This window comes from Pleurodeles waltl, chromosome 9, assembly GCF_031143425.1.
Source record: "Pleurodeles waltl isolate 20211129_DDA chromosome 9, aPleWal1.hap1.20221129, whole genome shotgun sequence".
NCBI lineage: Eukaryota > Metazoa > Chordata > Amphibia > Caudata > Salamandridae > Pleurodeles > Pleurodeles waltl.
The window spans coordinates 938,951,035-938,978,235 of NC_090448.1; the positions used below are offsets into that span (position 1 = coordinate 938,951,035).

The following is a 27,201-nucleotide window of genomic DNA, read 5'->3' on the forward strand; positions in this document are numbered from 1 at the left end:
AAATTCCTTTGTTCTTTTGAAAGTTCTTGTGGCATCCCTTTCCAAATTACATCAATACATTTCCCACCTTGTGAAATGGGGATTTGGACTTTGTGAGGCCCACACATATGATTGTCTCCAAAGAGTAGGACAACATTAAATATACCAAAGATAATTACTCCACAGGGGCAAATATAAAGTCAAAAACATACTTTGGTTGGATTCCAAGATATCTTAGAAACATTGTAACTGTTTATGAAGATTACCAATCCATGCTAGGCTTATAATAGAAAAACAGACAGGCAGTCTCGCTATTTTAGGATTTTATATATATATATATATATATATATATATATATATATATATATATATATATATATATATATATATATATATATATATATATCCTCCATCAACCGCTCCACCGTATGGCGCGCAAACTCATGGGTGCATATGTGAGGAAAGGACCATTCCTCCACAATCTCCAACCCAAGCAATTGTCAGGCAATTGATTTGTTGCATTCCAGGAGAGTTTATTACTTTATCCACAGAATATGAAAGGACACCACCAACGCGTTTCAACCTCTCAGTCTTGTTCGCAGATATAAAAAATCCTTTCTCATGAGTCTCTATTTATACTTTAGTAACCTAATACCAACATTGTGCATTATGGAACATGTGGTCCTTCTAGAAACTAAAAATCTAATAATCACCAGGATATATCCATAATCTCAAACGTGTGCTTCTAAATCACCCAATTTAACTTAATATCAATACAAAGTATAAAAAAAAACCTGCTAATATTGCTGATACCTACAATAATATACAGTGCGAATACTTTGGAATGTTGTTATAGTCCCGGTTGCAACATCTGTTGAGTGTGAGGGGTATTAAGTCCATAGATTCTAATAGAATGGAGCTTATTTTCCTAATCTTTTATATACCCAATACATATACTCAGAATGGTTCAAGGCACATGTACAAGCACATATAGATGTAGTGTTATCAGTGCCTTATACTTATATTTTCCATCTACATATTTTGGACATTATTATACATACTAGTCTCCGTAGCCTACTCTGAGCCAAATACAGCCTATTTCCCATGATTTTAGTCTATTTCCTCTGCACACTTCTCAAGATTCCAGTCGGGGTTCATATCACAGCATCATCAATCAGGCTCATGGCTTATATTTATTTATAAATTATAATGAAGTTCTTCATCACCGTTAAGGCCTCTCAGGTCTTTGTTTTTAGCTGTATAATTAATCTGGATTCTAAATATCTCAACCTAAGCTCATAGAGTTTATACATCCAAACGAAAGATTGTGTAACAGTCGCAGTGAATGCAGAACCACAGTAATACTGCATCCAGCTTCTATAAAGACATCCTCTAACCCGCTGCAGGCAGCCAGGTATGATGAGCAACTCTTTGTAAGTGCTCAGTCCCTGCTGCTCACTGCGTTTGACCCTGTGTAGCATGGGGTTGCCACAGGGTGTTGTGGACAGACTTGCCCTGTGCCCACCCTCCAACGGCAGCTAACTCCGCTGCATAAGGCCATCAACCATGTGCACCATTGTATGGTCACAAGGCGTAGCACACAGCCAGAACTTGCCCCCGACTCACCATGGGTGGCTGATCACTGAGGTCCATGGCCTTCAGTATAGTGGCAGTTGGCCACCGTGATTGCCTATGGTCAGACTTAGATACAACATTTTACTGGTTTGAGGACTCTCTCCTGACTGTGCAAGCCCACAGGAGGTCCAAAAAGAGCCCAAGATCCATTGTCATTGGTTTTCAGGCCTTTGAGCTGAGTTTGATGACTCACAGAGACGTGCTGGGGTCCACAAACCAAGCCTAGAGGGTTGTGGATCCCTTGCAAAATAGACATTTTTTTTCAACCAGGGGAACGCAGAGGTCCTTTCGAATTTAGGGATGCTCCATCTATTCCTTATACTCTTTATGGCTGTTTCATATGTTTTCAGGGTGCTGATTAACTGTCCTGCTATTTCTAACTTAATTGAAAGGTCACATGGATTTTAAGCCTGCTCAAGATATGTTTCTCATGCAAATTTCTCAAACTACTGAGCTCATTTACACCAAACCAAGCAAAGACACTTCTTTGAATAAAGTTCTACTTTTCTGCCAGGCTGGGTGTAATTTCTTTTTGCCCATTTGGTCTGTAACAGAGAGCAAATATTCCTATGGGGGTTAAAATGTTAAATGTCACATTGTTTGCCCCCCACTTTCTGCCCCTGCTTGATGGAGCTGCATGAAACTTGCTGCACCAAATCTAACTCAGATTACTTTTCTTTCAATCTGAAAACGTTTGTGCAGGTTTATTTTTTTATTTCAGCCAATATCAGTGCAACATCCAAAACCAACAATTGCAAAAGGACTAGGCACGGACCCTTGTGATGCTAGATAAAATGCTTCTTTATTTTTTAGTCCACTATTACCCCTTTTCCACCCCAAGCAGGCCTTCATCACATGATCACCTCTACTTATAGTGCAATTCACAAAATTTAAAATCATTGACATAGAAAAAAGAGTCAACTAAACACACAATAATTGCTCACATTGAAACTCCTTCAACTGCTGTGGGCAGAGAGACAGCTATACATATCAGTTCACTAGTTTTTCTTACATTACACTAGATATTGCTGATACTCAAAATTACACTTTTGTGTCAATTTTTGGGGTCCGTTGCACTTCATCCGATCCTTATCTTTTTATCCATATTCACGCTTCTCTAAAACAGCCCAAAACTTCACATCACACTAATGAAAGTACAAAAAAAATGAACATGTAGTAAAAATAAAATTCATAATTGTGGTCATCTATTGTCAGTCACTACAATCTTCTATTGCTCAGGACCATGTATAACAAATATGGGTGTGATCCGATATACATTATCACAAACGGGTTTGTATTAAGCCTTGTGGCACCCCCAAAATATAATTGTCACCTTTACTTACATTGGATTGTGACTTGCTTCTGTATTTTATTTAATCTCACCTGCAGTTATGTATATACATGCATAATCATATATTAATAAATACCATGTTGTAAAATATGTGAGTATGGTCCAAATAACACAATAAATGCACCATTCCACTAGTCATTGTCCCAAAGAGGTTTATATAATGCCAAGTGGCTCAGTGTATACAATGGATCTGGCTTGTTTCTATATACCGTTTACTGTTAACCACAATTTTATAATTTGTACGTGGCTCCTGTAGCTAAACTCATTAATTGGTTTGGTTTCACAACTATAGCATATGCCGACGATACTCAGATTCTGGTTTCAATCTCTGGGAACACCGAAGAAATAAGATTGGTTCAACAACTGTATGAAAGTGATTGAAACTCGGATGAAAAAAAACTGATTAAAACTAAATTCACAAAAAAAACAAAAGTTCCTCTGTCCAGTAAAGATTGTTCTTTTTCAAAATACATCCTCCTGGCTGCAATCTTTTGGTTGTCCCCCTGTGCCAGCCCCAAAAGTCAGGAACCTAGGAAATATCTTTGATGCAGAACTATCATTTGGGGAGCAGATTAATACATTGTCATCTTCCTGTTTTTCTGTTCTAAAAATGCAAAAGAAAGTTTTTCCTTTTATTTCTTTGGAGTTACAAAAATTTGTGGTTATATCCCTAGTTCTAGCTAGAGTAGGCCATTGTAATGCTTTATATTTGAGAATTGATTAGAGACCACTAAAGAAGTTTAAACTGCTGCAAAACGCCACCTGTCGCCTTATTAAGAAAATATAAATGTACCAATCTGCCAGGGCAGCATTGGCAGATCTTCATTGGCTTTCTGTTAAAAAGAGAATTGTGTGTGGGCGTGGCCAAGCAAGATGGCCGGCGGGACGCATCTCTTGTGAACTCCTCCGTCCTGGCCTGAACCTGAAGTAATCCTGGGGTGCCTGAATGGTGGGGTACCCCCCAACATCTAGGGGGCAGTGCTCTGTCCTACATGGTAGGCCCATACCCTGATTTTGGACTCCAGTGGGCCCCATATTGGATGACGTGCGGAGGCCAGGCCTGAACCATGTGGAGTGCGGCCGAGCGCCGTGTGAGGGGGACGGGGGGTCTTGTCTCGGCCATCCTGGATGGGCTCTCTTCCCTGTCCGGACTTTGTGCTGGTGCCTGGATCCCCTGTGGGGGTACTCTTGGGCCCGTTGGCCCCCCTGGCATGCGTGGGCCTGGGACTGGGAACCAGGGCTGCCGTAGGGTTCCGGCGTGCCCCGCTGCGTGATTTTGGAAGGGGCCCGACCTGTCTCCTCCTGCATTGGTGATCGACCCGGGATCGGGGCCTTGGGGCAATATCGGCGGATGGTGAGGAGCGGAGGCCTGGGTGCACAGCAGTGAATAGCTTATTCTGGGCTGCAGAGGAGTGGCTCGGGGTAGCCCACAAACTGTGGCACTTTCTAGCAGTGAGACGATGGAGGTCGCCATTTGGGGAATTGGTATGTGTCTGCTCTGAACCAGTGTAATGTCTCTTGCGGCCCTGGTGTAGCGCTGTTGTGTGGAGGTGTTTGGGACCCACAACGTCGTATGCATTTAGCACACCTGACTTGTATAAGGTTTGGGCTTGCGGCACGGCTATGTGGACATTAAAGCTGCCATTTGTTGTGGATATTCAGGGCCAGACGATTGATCTGCATTATTTGAAGGGTGTTGCACCTAAACGGAGCTTCCTCTCTGCCCCTCTGAGTCAGGTACAGTGGTGCTACATCCTATTAGTTCTAAGTTCATGGTGAGATGGGGCGGCATCGGCAAACCAATGCGTTGTAAGGGAACACTATGGAACAATATACTACACCTACCCCGTTACCGCAGCACCAGACTCATATGGGAGGGCCAGGAGAGGTACACGCGCTGAACTTTTGGCTGCTATACAGGGTGGTAGGGTGGCCCTAGAGGGGAAGATAGAAACGGTGGCTGTGGAGGTGAACTTTCTTTGAACGGACCTCTACAAAGTCTCTGATAAGGTCAAGGTGGCGGAGGGGTCTCTTGTGGACTTGCAGACGGAGGTAGGCGCCTTGCACAAACAGATGGCACAGGTTTCTTCCACGGTCGGTATGTTGGAGGCGAAATTGGAGGATTTGGAGGGCAGATCCCAACGGAACAACATGTGCCTCCTTGGGTTTTCAGAACAGGCAGAGGGCTCCACAGCGGAAGGTTTCGTGGAGCGATGGATTAGAGATGTATTGCAACCTGGGGGGTTATCCAGGATGTTTGTGGTGGCGTGCACACACAGGGCTCTGGTTGCCCCTTCTAGGTCCGGAGCACCTCCAAGGGCCATCATTGCACACCTCATGACCTATAAAGATAGGGATTGTATCCTGCTGACTGCTTGTGAAACCAATAGGGCTGTATTTGAGAATTACAAAATCTCCATTTACCTGGACTATACGAACAAGGTCCAGACCTCTAGAAAGGGTTTTTTGGAGGTGAAGTCCAAGCTTCATGCCATGAATATCAGATACATGTTATTGTATTCGGCACGTTTGGTTAGGTGATCTCTGGGGGCAAGTCACACTTTTTTTAACATCCTGAGGAGGTCTGGAGATGGTTGGAGTTATGGGACAAAGTTGCCCAGTGCCGCTCTGGGCGGTCTGGTCTTGGAGCTGCTCATACTTTTGGTGTGGATGGAATGAACTGGAGGAGGTGCAGGGAGAGCCAGATGTGGGTCTCCACGCAAAGGGGTGACAACTCTGACAGCAGAATTGAAATCCAATAGGATGGTACTATGGCTCTGGTGGATCCTGAGCTGGCCGTCAAACTTACTGAGCCATCTGATAAGGGAGTGAGAATGCTCTCTGTTGACACTTGATCTTGTTGGTATTTTGTGGATGCTGCTCTTACAGAATCACTGGGGGTCCTGTGCTTGGGTTTGAGGCGCACGCCTTGCATAGTAGGGGGCACCGGGATTACAATGGATATAGATACGAAGGGACACTTCATGAATCTGTATTATATGAAGGGGGAGTGCCTTTTCTAGACTATGATTGGTTATGGTTATAGGCACAGCATATGCTGTATATGGGATGGGGGTGGTAACTTCCACTATGGTGGTAGGGTTTTAGGGTGTTTGGGCTTAGGCTGTTTTCCTGGCAGCATACACACACATGGATCTACAGTATGTTTTGATGTGTCTATATACTGTTTATCCGGAGTCGGCATAGAGGTTTGGGGTTATCTAGTTTGTGCAGGTTTGCATGTGTTTGATGTTTAAGGCAGCAGTGCACGGTTGTGTGTGGGATGTGAAGTAAGGACTTGTCTTGCCTTCTCCTTACGGGAGGGAGGTGGGGGGAGGAGGTGCATGGGGGATGGAAGATATGAACCCTTAACATGGGTTGACAAATTAACACACTGACGTGGAATGTCAGACGGCTGAAGAGCTATACTGTGCGTTACAGGGTGCACTCCTTCCTGAGGCGACATTAGGTTCAAATAGCTTGTCTCCAGGAAACGTACATGACGGAGGAGGAATCGCAAAAACTGGCTAAGAAGTAGTAGGGTCAGGTGTTCTCCTCGTCCTTCTCCTCTTATGCAAGGGGAATGCACCTGGGGTCTCTCTTACACGTATCTATAGTGAAGCGGATGTGGAGGGGAACTATATACTTCTACAGGCTACATTGGATGGACTGCCCCTTACTATTCTCAACACTTATGCACCTAACATAGACGATCACTCCTTTTATGATAATATACCTGAGGTGCTGGGGGAGAGGGTTGTCGCTCCTTTAATATGGCCTGGAGATTCCAATTTTATATTGGATGGTGAGAAGGATCGTTATCCGTCTAAATTGGGCACTAAACCATTGATGGCGAGATCCCTCACAGAGGTTATGCACAATTTAGGGCTCTGGGGTGGATGAAGGGAATTGCATCCGGAGAGTAGGGAGTATACCTGTCATTCTAAGACGCATAATACACATAGGGGGTCATTCTGACCCCGGCCGGCGGCGGAAGCTGCCGGCCTGGCTGGGACCGCCAGAATACCGCTGCGCTGTCAAAAGACCGCCGCGGGTATTCTGGGTTTCCCGCTGGGCTGGCGGGCGATCGCCAGAAGGCCGCCCGCCAGCCCAGCGGGAAACACCCTTCCATGAGGATGCCGGCTCCGAATGGAGCCGGCGGAGTGGAAGGGGTGCGACGGGTGCAGTTGCACCCGTCGCGATTTTCAGTGTCTGCATGGCAGACACTGAAAATCATGGTGGGGCCCTGTTACGGGGGCCCCTGCAGTGCCCATGGCATGGGCACTGCAGGGGCCCCCAGGGGCCCCCAACACCCCTACCGCCATCCTGTTCCTGGCGGCCACGACCGCCAGGAACAGGATGGCGGTAATGGGGGTCGGAATCCCCATGGCTTCCCCAGGGCAGTGGAAAACCGGTGGTACACCGCCGGTTTTCCGTTTCTGACCGCGGCGTCAGAATGCCCATGGGAGCACCGCCAGCCTGTTGGCGGTGCTCCCGCGGTCGTTGACCCTGGCGGTTTTTACCGCCAGGGTCAGAATGACCCCCATAGTCGGGTGGACCATTTCCTCCTGGGTGGACTGACTTGTTCACAGGTGATGGATGTCAAGCATTTGGGGAGGTTTTTGTCTGACCATGCACCGGTATTGATGCAAGTGCTGTGGTGATCTGATGCCAAAGTGGCACGCAGTTGGAGCATGCCTACGAATTTTCTGATGGATGCTGGCTGTTGCGATAAAATGGCGGTGGCCCTTAAGGACTACATGGACTTAAATTGGGGTACGACCAACTCGAGTGGAGTGGGAAGCCATGAAGGCTGTACTGAGAGGAGTTTGTATAGGCACTGCCTGTGGGGTGCGAAAACAAATGGAACAGGAACTTACTGACTGGGAGAGTGAGCTGGAGGTGTTGAAGCACCAGACACCAATAACCAGGGAGGTTGAACAAGAGCAGCTCCGACTGTATAAGAAGGTCAGTAGCTGCTGGGACACGCTAGATAAGGTCACACTTAGATCGTATAGACAGCGCCTCCATAGGGAGGGAGACAAGTCAGATAAATTACTGGCATGGGTCCTCAAGCGGGAAGTTGAATCTCCTACGATTTTACATATTAGAAACACTGAAGGTGTGCAGATTACTAATCGCAGGGGTATCCTTCAGGTCTTAGTGGAGCATTTGCAGGCCGTATCCAGTGCTGGTGCATCAGTCGTAGATGTTGACTTAGGAGAGTTTCTGCATAGGATGCGACTTCCGCGGCTGGAGCTGGAAAGTATGGAAAGTCTAGAAGCTGAGATAACAGTAGAGGAAGTGAGTGCGGCGGTAGAGGCATTGTCGAAATCTAAGTCGCCTGATGGGGATGGATTCCCGATTGAGTTGTACCAAACGTTTTCTCTTCATTTGAGAGAGAGGCTGTTGGTGGTGTTTGAGGAAGCCCAGGAGCGGGGTATTCTCCCTGAGACCATGCATCAAGACGTCGTCTGCTTAATGCTTAAGCCTGGTGGGGATTGTGGTGACCCCTCTTCTTATCGCCCGCTCAGTATGCTCAATAGTGATGTCAAGATTCTGTGTAAAATTTTGGCTACTCGGCTGCGTGGAGTGATTCAGGGCTTGGTGCATGATGATCTATGTGGTTATATTCCTGGTACGACTTACAACTTATATCACCTGGCACATATTTTACATGAAACCATGGGGGCAGAGGACGGATTGGTGTTGGTCTCATTGGACCCAGAGAAGGCTTTTGATACGGTGGAGTGGGGCTACTTACTGGCTGTGCTGCAGGGAATGGGATTTGTCCCCCATTTATGTGCTTGGGCTTGTTTGCTGTACACTGCTCCCACTGCACGCATTCGGGTGGGCGGAGAGCTCTCAGAATCCTGGGTAATTGGCAGGGTAACCAGGCAGAGATGCCCACTGTCACCGCTTCTTTTCGCTTTAGCAGTGGAACCACTGGCGCTCTGGCTTCGTGAGGGATTGGTGTCCTGGGGCGTTCAAGTGGGACAGGTTACTCATATTGTCTCTCTATACGCTGATGATGCGTTGATATACCTTTGAGAGCCACATGTTTTGGTGCCTTTGTTGTTACGGTTGCTGGAGACATTTGGGGCTATATCTGGTCTTCAAGTGAATAGGAAGAAGTCGTTTCTGTTTCCTTTAGGGTCATTATGTGGTGCCCCATTGGAGGATTTTCCGGTGGTGGGGCTCAGGTGGGAGCTCGAAAGTTTTTGATACCTGGGTATATGGGTCACTCATACGGTGGCGGCGCATGCAACACACAATGTAGAGTGGGTGGTGACTGGTCTGGAGCGCTCTGTTTCGTTCTGGAATAAGCTGCCTCTCACAGTGATGGGGAGGGCGGCTGTGGCCAAGATGGTGTTCTTGCCGTGGTGTCTTTATCTTGTGCAGAATTCTTTGTTTCCGTTAGCAGCTCGGCTTTTAAATTGTCTGGATAGTTTGTTGATTTCATTTGGCTGGGCTGGGCGTCATAGCAGGGTGGCGTTATCCATGCTACAGAGGGACATGGAAGACGGAGGGTTGGCTAGCCCTAATATACACTATTATTATGCAGCACACTTACAACACGCTGCAAAGTGGATGACTCAGTCGAATAACTGGGAGAAGCAACTATTGGGAGGAGAGGCGTTGGTATGTATAGATGACGGAGCATGCCGTTAAGAAAGTGATTTGACGCACCCCATTTGATAGAGAACTGAAGATTTGGGACTTAGCCCCCTTTAGGAATATGGATAATCTAATGTCAATGGATGCTTGGAGAGTAGGAGGCTGCCTAGCGATGGGTAACTTATACCCCAATGGGGAGTTTATCTCCTTTCAGGAGGCGCGAAATATGTTTGGATTGAGCACTGGTCAGTTCTTGCAGTATGCTAAGATGGAGAGCGTGGCTCGAGAAGTCTGATATGGATTCCCGATGGCCCCGACATCAAAGGTGTTGAATGGGCTGATAAATTGGGGTGAGGAGTCCCACATGATTACCCTGTTTTATAAAGCACTTCGGGGGGATCAACCAGGTGTGGAGGGTATGGCGTGCAGTGCCTGGGTTTGAGAACTGGAGGATTCCCTAGAGGACGTGGACTTTGATATAGCGCTGTCGTTGGTGCGCTCGGTTTCTTGTAACAACAGATTTAAGCTATTGCATTTTAATATTGTTTATCGTGTATATCTTACACCTGCTCGTCTTAACAAGATTGACCTGACAAGAGAAACCGGGTGTCCTAGGTATGGGGGAGATAAGTGCCTCCTTTCTCCACTTGGCTTTGTCCTGTAGGGAAGTGCAGCAATTTTGGTGGGTGGTGGTTCAAAAGATAGACGGTGTCACGGGTTTGGGGCTCGAAGCTGCACCTCTGACTTGTCTTTTAGGTACTGCAGAGACCACGGGGAAGGCGCGTCCCATATAGACTTGTGCAGCTTGCTCTGGTGCTGGCTAAGCATAGGGTGGCTATAGGCTGGATGAGTACTTGAAGCCCATCCATTCCTTATTGGGTCCGTGCTGTACTGGAATGGTGTGCTGCTGAAGAGCAATACATGAGGATGACATGTGGGGAGGATGGGGCGCTGCCAGACATAATGGCCTGGGAAACACTAGTTCTGACTGGAGTACTGATGATGATGGCTGACTAATGGAATGTTATGCTGTTCATAAAAGGTGACAACCAACTGTGGTGATGTTGTAACGCTTGTAATCATTGCATATAAACAAATTAGTTACATAGGAAGTCCTTGGGTAGGAGAGGCTGGGGGTATCTACTGTTGCAATGACTGGATTTCCTTCATATTTCTCTCTGTATATGGCATCTTCCTCCAGTCAAGGGATAAACAGATATTGTGATATCTCGCAATGATATGCACTGCACTGTTTTTATCTTTTTGTTGTTATGAATAATAAACTCAATAAAATAGAGTTATAAAAAAAGAGAGAGAATTGTGTTCAAAGCATTATGTTTGGCACATAAAGCACTCTACGGAAAAGGTCTGAAATATCTAAAAAAGAAGTTCACCTGATATGTGCCACCAAGACCGTTCCAAACTGCCGGAGCTAGAACAGTTCAGATTCCTAGGTTCAAGAAAGCAAGATGGGGAGGTAGTAGTTTTGTTTACACTACTGGTCACTTCTGGAATAGATTGCCTCTGACGCTTAAATGTCAAGAAAATCTAGTCTCTTTTCATAAGCAGTTAAAAACTTGGCTGTTCGCAGAATCTTTATAATATATACCCTTGGTAATAATGTTGGGGCTGTGGTAAAACATAGTATATTGGTAGCGCCAAGACACCTTACGGCGTTTGCATGTCTTCTAAATTTAAACTCAATAATATAACTACTTTCATCTTTGTTTAGATCCTGCCCTAGTGGATTACTTACATTTTGTTCATGCTCTAATGCTTGATTGGACTTCCACATAACTTCCATCATTGAAAAGGATCTCTTCCCCCAATTGTAAAAGCACAATAACAAACAAAATATTGTCCCACTCATTAATTAATTCTCAAAATATGTCAATCTTCGACCGCCACCCAGGGCCCATGTGCAGTACACCTCTATAGTTTTAGACAAAAAAATATTTTGCATCTCTGCTATTTCAAATATATTACTCTTATGTAGAATCTAAAAAAGTGAATAATACCTCCTCCATGTTTAAACCTCTGGGGTCTTAGTATCCAATCTGGTTATGTATTTGCTTTCCAGCTGCCTTGGTCTGATTTCTCTATTTCCACCTCTCTACTGTATAGGGACTGACTCTATTACAAAGTATTTCAATCCTTCCATGTCACCCATATGAAGCTCTGCTATGTGTCTGGCTACCGAATATGTGAAGTTAAATTTAGCTATGGCTCGTAAATGTTGTAATATTCTTTTGTCAACTTGCAGCTTTGTACTTCCTACATATTGTAGACCACATTGGCACCAAAATAGATAAACTGCAAATTCTGTCTTGCTGTGATATATACACACACACACACAAAATGCACATAATTTGCTTTCACTTACTCACACACAAATTCATGAAAAGTATGCAAAATGCATGTCTGCCAATTTGAAATATATTTTATTTTAATATGAAATGCATCCTTACATAAATTTACACCTTATTGTGATAAGCCCATCATAGGATGTACGACCTCTGTCTTCTGAGGGATCATGGGTAATCCTCTGCTTGCTAGGTCTTTAATATAAGACCAGTCAGGATCGAAGGGAGCAATGGTGGGTGCACTGTAGAATGTGAATATGTTGAAGGAATGTACTCAGATGGTGAAAGGGGAGGACCATCCAGTAACCTGGTGGTTCAAGTGGAGTGTAGTCCAGAGTATAATTCTTTCAATCATCCAGACTTCGCGAAACCAGTGCTCTCAGTTAACCCTACAGCTTGGCTCCCCCAGTCAATACATTTCAAAGATCTTCCCTCTGGTGTTTGACCTCAATTGGGCCCTCAGCTCCAGAGCAAGGAATGGTCACAAGAGGGAATGTCTTGAGCCTCAAACTGCCTCTGGAAAGACCTCGACAGTTGACATCAACCACTGATCCAGAGTCATTTCAGTCCCTAAAGCAAGCCTTCGCTCTAGAGAAGCCTCAGCAAAAAGGGCCTGGACCTCAAAATCAAGAGGCTTCATCTCAGCCCTTAGAAGCAAATTGCCCACCTCTGAGTTGAAGTTGACTCAAAGCTGACCCTTCACCACCACACAAGCAAGGTAAGCAGCATGATGTGTGGCAGAGGAGAATCTATATAGACCCTGTGATAGGTCAAATTTTATTTCACCCACAGCAACCTATGCGACCAAACCACCATATGCCAAGAAATGGTAAATTACATTCAAAGTGAAGTCTCTGAAGAACTCTGAACCTTTCCAGTCCCTAAAAAGCTAAAGCCTAGGGACAAAAGGCCACCACCAGCACAGTCACCTGCACAGCTTAGTCCCCTTCACACTCAGCACACACTTATTCGGAACCTGATCTCACAATAGATCTTACAAACCCATAGGGTGAGCCCTTCAAAGCAAATGAAAGAGGCGACCCTTGGCATGATGACAGTGTTGATCCCAAAGAGGAATATTCCTTAGAATCAAACTCAGTGCAGCGATCTCCAACTGATGATACCTCCTCCTACTATGCATTAATCCAGTGTGTCAGACTATAACGAGGTCAAAATCCATGAAGTAAAGGAAAAGTAAAGCTTCCTCACAGAGATGCTCTTGAAAGCAGAGCAAGTAAGTATGGTACTTGCCAATGCTAATAAAGCAGGCTGAAATGCTCACCGGAGAACTGGAATGACCCACATCACAAATTGAGGAAAAGTAGAAGGTGACACCAGAGGACTCTTTTTATATCAGGGCCCACATAACACTCAATTAACTGGTGGTCCATACTGATTGAAAAGGGCTTTCACCCAGGGCACAGGGAGTGTCCCGCCACCTGACAAACAGAGCAGGCGGACGCTGCTGCTGGCAAAACAGTAGCTGATGGGGCTTCCTCCTAATGGTGCATAGCAATCTGGTCAGGCTGCTGTATTGATATGAAAGGTATCACTGGGAGGAGATTAGCAGTTGGTAAAATACTTTCAGGATGCATACAAGAAGCATAGAAAGGAGATTTTGCTGAAGGTGAATACCATTGCTAACATGAACATCAGGTGCCCCTGGATGTTGCTGACACTGCCTTTTAAAGGAACTAACACTAGCATTTTTCTTCAAAGGCAGACCTGTATGAGAGTCTGTGGGTTCTGACTTGAAGTGCAGCAACAACTTTGAGTGTGCCTTTTGATGTGGGGCACTTTTTTCAGGTCCCAGGTAGATTGAATGTTTGAGGTCTGAAAGGACACTGACACAACTAGACAATGGTGGCACTTCAAACCCACCCCTCAAGATTTTTTGGGAGGAACTAGCATGAGCACAGGCCAAGTCAGTAGCTACCGCCACAACGTCAATGGTAGCAACTGCAACAGTCCTTTCAGGAGGATAGGTCATCCTCATCCTACACTAGAAAAGGTTTCTGGGACAACAGTTGTATACAGCCAAAGGTGGCCAAAGCAAGGCACCTCTGCCTCCAAGCAGTTACCTTCCACGCATTCCCCTGATCACATGTGGGGACAAATAAGTTTATATCTTCCTGAATGGGAAGAGATGGAATGCAGCATATTCAAGATTTCTATGTCAAAGCCATCCACCCGTGAAAAGCGAGTCACTGTGACTTATCCACTTGCAGGCATATGTAAAGCTGCAATATGGTCTAACACTTATACATATGACAAGCATTATTGTGTGGACATTCATGACCAACCAGAGACTCAAGTCACGCAAACTGTTCTTAAAAGTTTATTCCAAACCTTCTCTGCTAAGCTCGCAAGCCCTTGCTTTAAGGAGAAGAGTACTGGTTTCAGTCTATTCACAGCATGTGATTCAAAGCAACACACACTGCAAACTGAACATTTTGCTTACTGTTAATAATCTGTTTCCAGTTTGTTCAGTAGATTCATATGTACCCTTTCACATGCAACCTCAATGATGTTTCATCATTAGAAACCTTTTACATCATTTTTACATTACACACTCCGTCCTGCACTTACTTATTTTCATCCATTTGTAAAGACAGTTTGAGGGGGAGTCTACATTCTAGTGTACTTTAGGGAAGGATCAGGAGTCACTTCAAAAATAAAATCTTTACATCAACAAAACAATTATCAACATCCGCACCCATCACTAGATGATAGGGGTCTTCAAAGCATGTGACTACAGCACTCAAAACTGCAAGTGGGAGTTTTGAAATCATGGCCATATCATTTGTGTGCCTCCATTTAAAGATTTTCTTAAAGCCTGTGTCCCTTTTAATAAGTGTGTTGGCTACCTCACATTTTGCTTTATATGTATAATAAATAATTGAGCTATATATGTGTTTTGCAGTGAAAATCCAGAAGCACGTGAAAAACTTTTTAAACTGTAAAAATATTTCTAGGTGATCTTGGAATCTAGAAGATTGTGCCCTTGACGTCTATCTTTGTGTCTGTGTGATGTATGCCTTTATTATATAATCCCCAATGCCAAAGGCTTGTGGAAACTAGAACACTCACATCCCCAATCTGTGCTAGCATCAAAGGAATTCTGGGTCACCTTATGCAGGGTGGAAACTATGTTACAACAACAGCACTTGCTTATATGAGAGACAGGTAATTCAGTCTGCTTATACAATGAAGCAAATTCTCTGTTACTTATACTTCAGTATTGATTGGAATCCACACCTCTAGGAGAACTAGTGGCACAGGATCAACTCATTGTTATAGGATATATCAATAATGTGTTTGTAAAAGGAATCCTACAGGGCCTCATACCCCTTTCCTATGTCACCTTATTTGGGGATTGCCTCACTTCAGTATAGGTCATTGCAGATTTTGACTTCCAACCCACAAGATAAAAATTGAAATAAATCAGGGAACATTGATTGTGCAATGCCAATATCACAATTTGCCCAGGTCCACAGATGCCAGCATATAAAGAACTATTGAAATAAATAATTTAATACATGAACGAGTCCTTTCACACAAAGAAAGGACAGGGGATAATAGGCTTCAGGATGGGGGTTGCAAGCCACCTGTTTGCCATACTTTGTTATTGATTTTGTGGCATACATCTGTGAGGCAAGTGCAGTAGTTGGCTATGATAGAATGGTTATGGACCTTCATGGGGACAGTGGAGGTAGCCACATTTGAAAGGGGTAGAATAGTGTGAGTTCAAAGAGGGGAACCATGGATGTTCTAAAGATTGAAGAGGAAATATAAAAATAGACAGGGTTAAGACTAAAAGCTTACCATTTTCCTAGACCTTCGCCCTTATCCCCACATAAGCTGGCAGTTCTGCACTCCATAGCTATATGCTAACCCCCCGTGTAAGAAATTGGGTTATTTGTTGAGCAGGGTGGTTGTCCCACTCAGGCAACAGCTAAAATCCTTGTCAGGGTGAACCACAAAAATGACAATTTAACCTGTGCTTAACCTTCTGGTAGTTTAGCACAAAAGCAGTCAAGCTTAACGTAGCGCCAATGTGTTAAGTTTTAATGCAGAAACAATGATGAAGTGAAAACACAACACAAAACAAATCCCAAAGCAATTTAGAAAAATAGAGTAAATTTCAATAAGTAAAATGACACCAAACTTAATTAAATCTAATCAGTAGAACTTTATTTATGAAATTGTAGTTAAATCTAGCACCTAAAAGATCAAAACGCCACCCTCTGGTGTCATGTCACCCAAGACCGGGGCAAGGTTAAGGCCGGCCACGATGGAGCACAGGTCTGATACAAGGGGTTGCATGGGCCCGCTCTCAGTAGATCTTCAGGCTTAAAAAAAGTGTGGAAGAAAAGTTCATAAGAAGATAGAGATCAGCGGGGCAAGGCAGCAGGCTGGGTCTGAGGAGGAGTCGTCATCACCAGAAAGTTGCTGGGTGGTCTCCGTGAAGCAGTTGACGATGGCAGGAAAAAGCTTTGAGCGAGAGAAGCTGGATTTCCAGGTAAAGTTGGCTGTCAAACATGGTGAAGATTTTTACCTTCGGACATAGAAAACGTTTTGAAAGTTGAAAACCTCCAGTGGGACAAAGCTGCAAGCTGTAACCAAAGAGGGCTCCACAAGGTTGGATACTGTTGCTGAGCGATCCTGCTAAAAGGGACTTTTTGCTGTGGAGAAGAATGTAGAGGGGCCTACCGTGAAGTCACGCCAACTAGCGATGCACCTTGGCTGGATTGGCTAGCAGGTAGGTCCCAAGGTTTAGGGTTCACCAGGAGCAGTTCCACCAACATCACTTCCAAGGGTCTAGGACCTGGGGGGCACCACTTGGGGGATTAGGACCCACTCCAACAGAGGCCAGGTGCAGATTTCAAGGCCTCATGTGCTTGTTATGTCCCTATAGCTCCCATAGGAGGCCATCCATCCAACTAGCCCTTAGAGTAACTTCTGGTGGTTCTGGTTTCAAGGAGGTGCTCCAATTTTCCATCAAGGCATTCCTTCAAGCAGAAGGCAGTCCTCTGTTGTGGCAGGGCAGTCTTCTTGTGGCAAGGCAGTCCTTCTGAAGTCTTCCTTAGGTCTAGGAGTCTACTGAAGAGTTGCTTTGAGGGTTCAATATTTACCCCTGGTGACACCATTTGAAGTGGGGGAATCCCTATACTACTTCTGCATCTGGTCATGTGAAGTTCTTCCCTTTCCCTGTCACGGATCCAAGAAATCTGGGGTGTGAAAAGGCTGATTTCAAGGTCCTTTGAGTGTGCTGGAGGCAAGCCATTTGAATTGTAAGTGAGTCAGGGAACTGCTCCTCTCCCAGTCATCCTGGCAGGTTGACCCCTACTGCCCACTTCTAGCCCCCTTTGTATCACTGTCTGGGAGGAATACACAAACCTTAACAATTGAGCCATTTACAGTCATATGACCCAGGACACTGGCAGCAGGCACAAATGGTTTGGTCATGTAAATGCTAACTTTCTGAAAGTGGCATTTTAAGAGTTCTGGTTTTACCATTAAAGAGGATATAAAAACAATTATTTTGAGTCTAACATGTTATCTCTACCTGCTCCCAAACTATAGTTAGCACTTATGAAGTATAATAAAGTAACCCATGTTAGAATATGGAAGAGATAGGCCTTACAGTAGTGAAAAACGACTTTGGGAGTTTTTCACCACCAGGAAATGTAAAACATAAACCCATCTGTCCTAGGTTTCACATATCTAGCCATATGGGCTTTTATGACCTACCTCAGAGGTGACTTGTAAGTATTAACAAGAAAGATTTAGACCTGGCAAAAGGTTTATTTTTGCCAGGTCGAAATAGCAGTTTGAAATTGCACTGCAGGCTGCAATGGCAGGTCTGATACATGTTTTAAAGGGCTTCTATAGTGGGTGGGACAATGAGCGTTTGAGGCCCACAAGTAGTACTTAATTTACTGGCCCTGGGTACATGTAGTACTATTTACTAGAGACTAATAAGTAAATTAAATGTGCCAATCAGGTATAGTCCTTTTTTAAGTTTTATGGAGAGAGCACAAGCATTTTAGCATAAAGCCTTAATGCCACCAAAACAAATTTAAAAAAACCAGGAGGGATGAAGGCCCAAAATGTGGGGGACCACCCAAGGTTGAACACCCTGCATGACATAGAGTGTAATGATCACAAAATTAGGCACCAATCATGTAATGTTGAAAGATAGAGGTCAGAGCTTTCAGTTTAGTTTCCTAAAATATCAGGTTAGGATTTCATAGATCATAGCTTCTTGTGAAACTAAATTTAGATATTCAGATATTGCCTAGCAGAAAAACTGTGGCTGCATAAATTTCACACAACAGTATACTGCACATCAGTGCAGAGCTTTAATGTATGAAAATTGTTCTGTCTTGTGTGTTCCATTGCATATGTGTGTGTGGCGATGAAAATTACTATGACTGTGGCCATTTTTTGAAGTTTTGCATATATATGAACGTATTGTATTGTCTTTTGGTTGTTTGCATATGTTAGTTTTTAGTGGCAAATATATTTTCCAGTGGTTTGATGTCAATCAATGTTTTCTAGGGAGTTGATCAAGTACCTTGTGAGGCTAGGGTCTGAATAGGAGGTGAGTTTATTTACACAGTGATACTAGAAATCATAGCTGTCCTTTATCTCCATTACCTCATCTTACCTCTTGCTCCAACATTGACCATTGCTCCAGTTCCCCATCCCCTTCATTGATCACCAGGCTTAAGCAAATGGTGCATGTGTAGCTCCCTGACAAAAGCTGGCACTCTAGACAAGGCCTTCTTTGAAGAAAATGAACCAGTAACTGGAACAACTTTCATAGACCCCTTCACAAAAGCCATATTGAGGCCTGCTAGAAAAATCTTTTGGCGTTATGGTTGAGAGCTCTGCCATGTCTAATCCACCATGCCCAAACGGGAACCTCTTCTAAATTTGTATCCCTCCACTGGAGGGGGAAGTAGGAAACAAGGCAGCCCTACACCCCATCATCTCTTTGTGTATATATATATATATATATATGTGTGTGTGTGTGTGTGTATATGTAAAATATGTTGGAATTCTACAACATTTGTCCTACTAGAAATAGCAGCAAGGAGGCTTGATTATGGTCAGTGTTTCTGTAGCTTTTCATGCCTATTTAAAGGTGCTATGAGACCCCCATATTGCCGTTGTTTTACCTGAACAATAAATGGGGCGAAGACTCATCACAATTACTTCCATCCTAAAGCTTTGATAAATTGTGTTTGTTGGGTGGATGAGGAGGGAAGTAAGTTCCTGGATGAGAAAAGGATATTTAGAATAATGAAAATTACTGGAGGAGGGAATCATTTACTACCTCCTCATAACCACTTTTGTCGCAGACCCTTAAGGAATTGTGTTTGTGAGTGGGTGAAGAGGGAAATAAGTTACTGCACAAGAAAAGTATATTCATAGTAATGATGGTTATCGGTAATTAAATAATTCATTACCTCCTCAACCCTTCTCATACCATTGCTTACTAAATGAGGATTTACCAGAGCAATAATAGCAACTACATTTTAAGAAAGGCACAACTCCTGAATGATGCTAAGAATCAACCCATTTAATGCACTTTTCAACATATAGAGAGAAATATCAACTACATTTTAAGAAAGTCACAACTCCTGAATGATGCTAAAAATCAACCCATTTAATGTACTTTTGCAACATATAGAGAGAAACATCCATCTAGGAAATATTAGCAACTAACTCTCTAGATCTAAATCCCATTGAGTTAAGGTCTCTGTCATCCAGCCTGAAGTGGCTAAAGTTACTGCTCTACATATGTTTGTGACAGAATCCACAAGCTTCTGCCCATGTAGCAGCAATATGGCTAGCAAAATCTTTAAATGTTAAAAGTTTGAAATCGACATCAGAAAGAGGTTCAAAGGGAGGCAATGGTAAAGCCTTGAGAACCAAGGGAAGATCCCATGATGGAGGTATTGATTTAACAAGAGACCTAACCAAGAAAATGCCCTCGAGCAGCATATCGCCTATTTACATTTCAACAGTACCTAAAGGGGCTCTATTTGCTCTTATCACTGTCTGTTATATTCCAAGAAATCTCAGCTGCCAACTCTTTATCAAATCCATACTAAGGGAGTTGTAAAGTCCACTTTGATTTACATTAAAAAAGATTAAAAAAATTCCCACCCCACTAAATAGAAAAGGAAGATCAGTGATGATCATAGATGTGTCTAGTTGACAAATGGCGAGGTACCTGAACTGATAGTGCTACTGGAGAAACTGGTCCTACTCTTTTTAAACCCCTCCTTGCAAGAGCCAGACACATCCTCTTACAAATGAAAAGAGGAAGAAGAGGAATCCAGCATGGGCCTTGCTCTACAGGAAAGACTCATTCTGGGAGTGTAGACAGTTTCCTCAGAAAGGGAACAAACTCCTCCTCTGCCAAATGGATACCAACAATGCCAGATATACTGTCTCCTTCTGAAGGGTAAGTACATGCCTGGCGATCAAAATACATTAGGGAAATGTTTGAAGGAGGAGAGGAGTCTATGGGCATGTAAACACATCTACTTCCTGCATGATATCACAACACCATTCCTGCAGAAACCTAGACAGAAATGTTAGCAACATGATATTCTTTGAACTTGTGAAAAGATCTGTTTGAGGAGTTCCAAATATTTGACGTATTTCCCTTGAGTAAGATGCTGGAAGAAAGATTTGATGAGCCTCTGACCAACTTATTATTTGGTACGTTAGAATTTCAAGAGAACAGGAACCTGTCCTTGAGTGTTTGTTGAGGTCAGACATCGTTACCATATGGTCTGTTCTTACCAGAAAAACCAGAGGAAGAAGAGTATAATATACTACCCTCATCTTCTTACAGTTCAAAAAATTTAATTTCTTCTGGAAGCCATTTCACTTGAACTGAATAGTCCAGCAAATATGGTCTCCCAACCAATCTTGCTTACATCCATAATCAGGATTTGTTGAGGTGGTACTGCCAATTCTTTGTTTCCACACTTAAGAATTAGTAAAAAAAAAAAAACCTTCATTTGTGCCTCTCTTACTGTTTATTTATTTTGAAATATTTGTACAGTTCATCAATAGGTATTTAAATTGGGTTGTGTCTTAGAAGAAAACTACATCGTACAGCCTTTACTTTCACACCAGCAAAATTGTCACATAGTTTACTTTACAAAATGTTCACACTTTTATAGTAAGAGAAAGAAAAGTATTCTCCCTGTTAAAAGAATAAGTAGTGAAATTTTAGAAGGCTAAACTGGCATTTGACTTCTGTCTTTGAAAGCACAAATGTGACAAGCTAAAACAATAGTCATATTTAACATTCACCCAACTTTGGAAACACCAGCATGGATATTATGGGGGTGCTGCAGCAACCACTGCACCCCACTTCTAGTGCCTATGCCCCGCTTCATCACTACTAATCAAAGGCTGGGGATAGAAAATTTGTCATATATTACATTCAGTGCAATTTAATGCATGTATGTGGGTGGGGGAAGTGGGGGTCAGTTTTCCCCTAACACACAACATAATTTAAATACCCATACAGATCTTTCAAATACATCAGTAGTTAGGAAAGCACAAATGAATCACATTTATTGTAGTTATGAAGCATGATGGAAACAAAGATCTTAATAGGATCAAAACAAATCAAGACACTTTTCATGATGATGTAAAAATCAAAACTATTTGCTGAAACATAATTTCTAAACATAACTGTTTGTCCACTGCATAGTTTTACCAGCAGAACTGCATGCCAGTGTGAATTTTGTGGCCATGTCAATGGAAGATGTGGTGCCTGTAAAGGATGGTGTGCTACCACACCAATCTTTAGAAATATATTTGCAACAGTGCTCTCCAAAATACACTACTGGCTACATAACACACCTGTTCCACTCTCCTGCTGAATAGCTGTGACTTATTTGATATACTTACTCTTTGCAGGATGTTCGGATTCCTCACAATTATTTCAGTGATGTAACAATGATGGCATCACCACCACAATGAATAGCCCAGCCTTTTCCAAGCACATGTTGACAAAAAATAGTTTTTCAGCCAGACTTCCAGTCTGCTGCTCAGCTTTATGCCATGCATACCAGCCTACTTACCATGGGGTCAGAGAGGAAGAGCTGGAACCCTATCCAGGGTGCCTAGCAAACCAAGAAATTATCCAAAAGTCTTATACAGGCCCCAAAGTGCTGGATCTTCATACTGAGCCCATTAGGTTAATGTGATATCTGTCTGCAGGAAGCAGACAAATGAAACAAAGTGTGGTGGGAGTTATCCTGAGTTATTGCTCTGTTAAAAGGTCGGGCATTATGGGTGAGAAGCAGTGGCCGGCACATAGCTCAAGAGGAGGGGTGGTTGGGGTGATGGGCACGACGGGGAAAAAATAATGTATATTTTTTTAATCGTACCTGTTTCTTCTGCTGCCAACTAATCCTCTTCCCTCAATGTAGTGTTCCAGCATTGCCTGGGATACCAGCACAGGTTCCCCAGCAATCCTGGTGTTGCTCTCATGCTATACCTAGCATGAAAGCAGCATCAGGATTTGTCTGAGCGGCTTGGTCTGCCACTCAGATAGTGTTTTGGGGTCTGTGCAGTTTCTCCAACCTGGCTATGCAACACAGCATGGTTGGTGAAACCTAATTGCGTATGTCAGTTTGGCCAGCCTAAAACGACCGGCCAAACTGATCTGCACTTAGTGCACTAACTCCACCCACCTTCCCCTCCCATGGACCAGCCCAGCCCCTCCATGCATCTGCTGGCTGAGCCAGCAGCTGAAAACTAAAACAATATTAAACTATTGTTTTATTTTACAGCTGCTGGCTCAGCCAGTGGGGCAATGCGCCTTCACCATTGCGAAGGAGACGCCCGTAGAAGGTAGAAGCTTGATTTAAGGTTGGTGTTGAGTCAATTGATGTCTGGATAGGAGTTGGGACTTCCTCATTTAGTAAATAATAATATGATGAAGGGGTCGGAGGGGCAAGCAATGTTGTGCATGGCACTCACAAAGTAAAGCAGTAATTGCTTTTAATAAAGAGTGCACGAGCCTTGTAGGACGAGGCTAATAATTTCAACCAAATGTGTTTTTTTAGTTGAATTGTATCTTTATTTCAGCACAAATGACCATAAAAGCACATAAAAATAATTACACAAAATCATAGAAGATACAATTGATCTGAGCTTTATAAAACCCCCTACAAATCTGTGAGTACTGTCTTTCAGAACATTAAAATCCAGATAAAAACCAATGAGAAATTAACATATTTATCACCCAATGCTAATAGTTATATGGATTAATACAAGAAATAAACATGTTGCACTTTAAATAAATTAGCACTGGCTTGATTCACTAAGGAAACATACGTTTTCTACTTTGTTACCACCTCCCAGGGCACCCAGATTCTGGCCCAGCTGGATTATGTGATCAGTGCGACCACAAATTAAATAAATGGAATCGAATAAAAAAACAGAGATTCCTAATGAGTAATTTAAAACTGAAGGTATCCCTATTCCATTAGGACACTACTCACTGGATAAATTCCCAAATCGTATTCCTCCCTTTAAAAGTCAGGTATAAGCCTGAAACGTAATTATCCGTGTTAGTTTTTTCTAAACACTTGGCTCACTTGTGCCAAGCACTAAGAAGGAAGCAGCTCTCTGAATACATATTAGGGTCTGCTGTATTTGCCTAAATTGGCACATCACCACTTGATAATCCCCGATCCCTAGAGATAGACAAATCGGAGTCACTTACTCCTTATTTCTCGATAGCCTGGGCAAACAGTGATGATGTGGTTCACTGTCTCAGGAGCTGATTCATCTATAGGGCATGAAGCAGGTACACATCCTTCATACCAGAAACTGTGGGAGGTGTTCAGTGGCAGGCAACCGTATCTAACTCTTAAATAAAGGCTATTAGCCAACGGGGGAGTTAAAGTGTCCAGGAAATACTCAAACATCGGGCTGTTTTGACCCCGAGAAACCTTTCCATTAAGTAACCCAGATTACCCCTGGATTGTTGAGGCTCCAAGTTATAACACCAGCTCGCCGACTTTACAGTCTGTTTGTCCACCTTGCAGATTGTTCATAGTTCTCCCAGAGTACATCAAGCTTCAATCGCTTGCACCAGGTATGCATAAACCTCAACCAAGGTGCTTTTAGGGCACGGTCAAAGCTTATTAGATCACTTAGACAATCTCTGTACATAGCCAATTCAGGAGTAGACCAAATACAACCCCAACAAAGAAGGGGTTTCAGCTGGATAAGATCTGACACCCCATTGATGCCTCGATCATAGCGCAAAGGAATGAGCGGTGTTCTGGCAGGAATGGCCACTAGAGCTCTGATATTGTTTTTCAGACACTGCTATCCTGTGTGTTTTAGCGTACCCCCAAATTTCAGCACCGTAAATAGCAGCATTCAGGGTCTTGGCACGATAGGCCTCTAGGGCAGGTGAGATTGATCAAGTGAAGGTCGCTCTAATAAAAACCATAAAATTGTGTTAGACCTATGTAGCAGTGTAAGGGAACTCTTTAGGATTTGGGGATCCCACTTGAAGATGTCTGATAGGTTAATTCCTGGATAGTCAAAACACAGTCAAAACTGCTAAAATGCGCCTCTGGGAGCTGCTGCCTTCTAAGGCCGCCTCCTGCCGCAGTGTGCCCTGGTAGGTGCAGTTCAGGCTTCCCCCTGGTCACAAAACACTCCCCTCACAGCTTGAACACAGCGCTTCCAAAATGTGCCTCTGGGCGCTGCTGCCTTCTGGGCCCGCCTCCTGCTACGGTGTGTCCTGGTTGGTGCAGTTCAGTCTCCCCCAGTCACCAAACACTTCAGTTGCTCTTTTAAAAGTTGTCTGATACTTAACGAGAAGTCATTCCTCGCTGTTGGGGAGAAATCAAAAAGGATCAGGATGGAGCAGCAAACTTTTGCAGTTTTTTTCAAGGTGCAGTTTGTTGGTGCTGCTGGTAGTGTCTTTGTCTCCCTGAGAGAGTTAGTTTGTCTTAATGCAAGCAGAGCTAAATGTTTAACTAGTTGTCAGCCTGCAAATCTGTCGTCAGTTCAACATGACGACACGTACTGTATTTGAGTTGAGGGTGTTCATATGTGCTAACATAACTGATTCAGGAAGGAGACATGATTTTAAATCCAAAAATGGTTTTATTTTAGCTACCTCCAACCTTAAATTGCCCGCTTCAGTGCAATGGAGAAAATAAATTCCTCTGACTTTTTTTTATAATCTCCTTCTTTCCTGTTTCCAGATGCTGGCATTGATAAGTATGTCCTGCAATGAAACTAAGAATCTATGATTTGGAATTACAGGTAGTGATTAACTATTCGATTGTAAAAGGACTGAAGTACAATCAAGCCACACCCACCTTTCATCAATGGCGGGACGCTCGCCAGGTATACGGCTTGAACTTTGCAAGCAAAGAAGAAGCCACCACATTCTCCAACGCAATGTTATTCGCTCTGAATATCATGAATTCTCAAGATGGAGGTAAACGCCGAATTTACTCTTTTGTTTGCTCTCGTGAATGATAGTAGCTCTTTTTTATTGTTTTGATGGCATAATGTGAGTTCACTGTACCTAAATGAGATTACTACTTGATTCTTCATAAACTATTTAATGGTAGACTGCGTAATGCAACATTTTGGTTTGATTTTCATAGCTGTAAATTGTTTCTAAAGTGTATAAACTTCAATTTTTATATTTTTGGTGCCTTGCTTTTAGTGAATAGAGATAATATTAGTATTCATTTGTTTACTTCAGGGCTGTCCCCTCATATATTGGTGTAATGGGAAACCTGGAACGAGATGCTTAAATTAAGTAATCGAATTTGGAGAGGTATATGTATTCTCAGTATATCATGTGATAGTAAAGGCAGGCATAGCATTTGCACATTATTTTTGTTTGACTTCCTTGTCTCTTAGTTTGCTTTATTCGTGCATACACATGAATGCTGGGTGCACTGCAACATGTGCTGTTACTACCATTAATACAAAAAAACTCACAATACTTACAGCGTGAACTGCAAATAATTGTGTCAGTCTGGATTTGATAACCCTTTCTTTGCATGTAAGGAAAATAATTCCTTGATCGAAAAATCTCAGTCCTGAAAAGGTAGGTAAAATTAAGTATAGAAACGTAACTTTCCATTTCAAAATGGTAGCAAAAGAAATAATTATAGTGGGTCCCCTGTATTCATGTACGATAATGTTGAAAAGAATGACTGGGTCCATCTTGGGTTCTGATCAAGATGGCTTCTGCTCATCTCTCTTAGCCCATGCATCTCAATTATAATAGTGTTTCTGTAATACATTTTTCTCCTGTCTATATTGCAGCTTCTTTAAAGAGTAGAAGGATTGTGAAATGAGCTATTTTGTAATTGCCTGTTGATGCGTGGTACCAATATAACCTGCAATTTCCCTCGGTAACCTATTTCCTTTCAATCTGACATTTTGAGATTCTGTCTCTGGTCAGTATTCCTGTCAGGAGCCTCTGAGCTATTTCACCCAGAGAAGGGGGCCACAGAATGAGTGAGGAGTGCATCCCTTGGTGTCAGCCCACAGCTACTGCTTCTATTCCAAGACTGTCAACCACACACTGGAACAGAGCCCACTCTGTTGGCAGAGATGGGTCTCGCTTCAGGAGAAAGGGCGTATTGAGCTAGGACACAAGGGAGACACTAATACCATATTACAGTGTCTACGCTGTGGGCAGATACATAGAAGATATATGTGCTACAACTGTGAAAGTAAACTGAAGTAGTGCACAATACAAAGAGACAGTTTAATTCCTGCCCCTTGGTGCCTTTAGAACTACTTGACACTAGCCTGTACTTTGCTTGCTTTATCTGTAGCGGCAACTACTGTGGTACACTGCTGCATTATTCAGGTTTTATTTTTTGTATTTGTCCTACTTTATCCTCTTCACTATCTTAAAGAGGCAAACTCATAAAGGCCATAATAAAAAAATAAAAATTTAATCTGTATTTGTGCACTCTACCAAGCTCATTTTACAGCGTAGGAAACTACCCACTCTTCAGTTCACTACATGCAAGGTTGTCCACCTATGATGGCAGTCAGAAAGTAAAATAACTCTTATGGAAGTGCCAACAAATGGCATCAGGAGGATTTTTACCCATGAGTGACCCCCAACCAAATCTAAGCCTGAAGAGTTGACAACTCTGCATATGAAATGCTATTGAAGACAACTAGTGCAAATTAGGCTCA

General features: G+C 43.2%; 1 protein-coding gene across 4 annotated transcripts in view; it reads left to right on the forward strand.

Annotated features, from left to right (window-relative positions):
• EVL (Enah/Vasp-like) overlaps positions 1-27,201 on the forward strand; it is a 403,985-nt gene that overhangs the window by 202,143 nt on the left and 174,641 nt on the right. For all 4 annotated transcript variants that reach the window (XM_069208320.1, XM_069208318.1, XM_069208322.1 and 1 more), the window contains exon 3: positions 25,288-25,465. In XM_069208320.1, the coding sequence (XP_069064421.1) occupies positions 25,288-25,465 (178 nt within the window). The remainder of the gene's footprint in view (positions 1-25,287; positions 25,466-27,201) is intronic.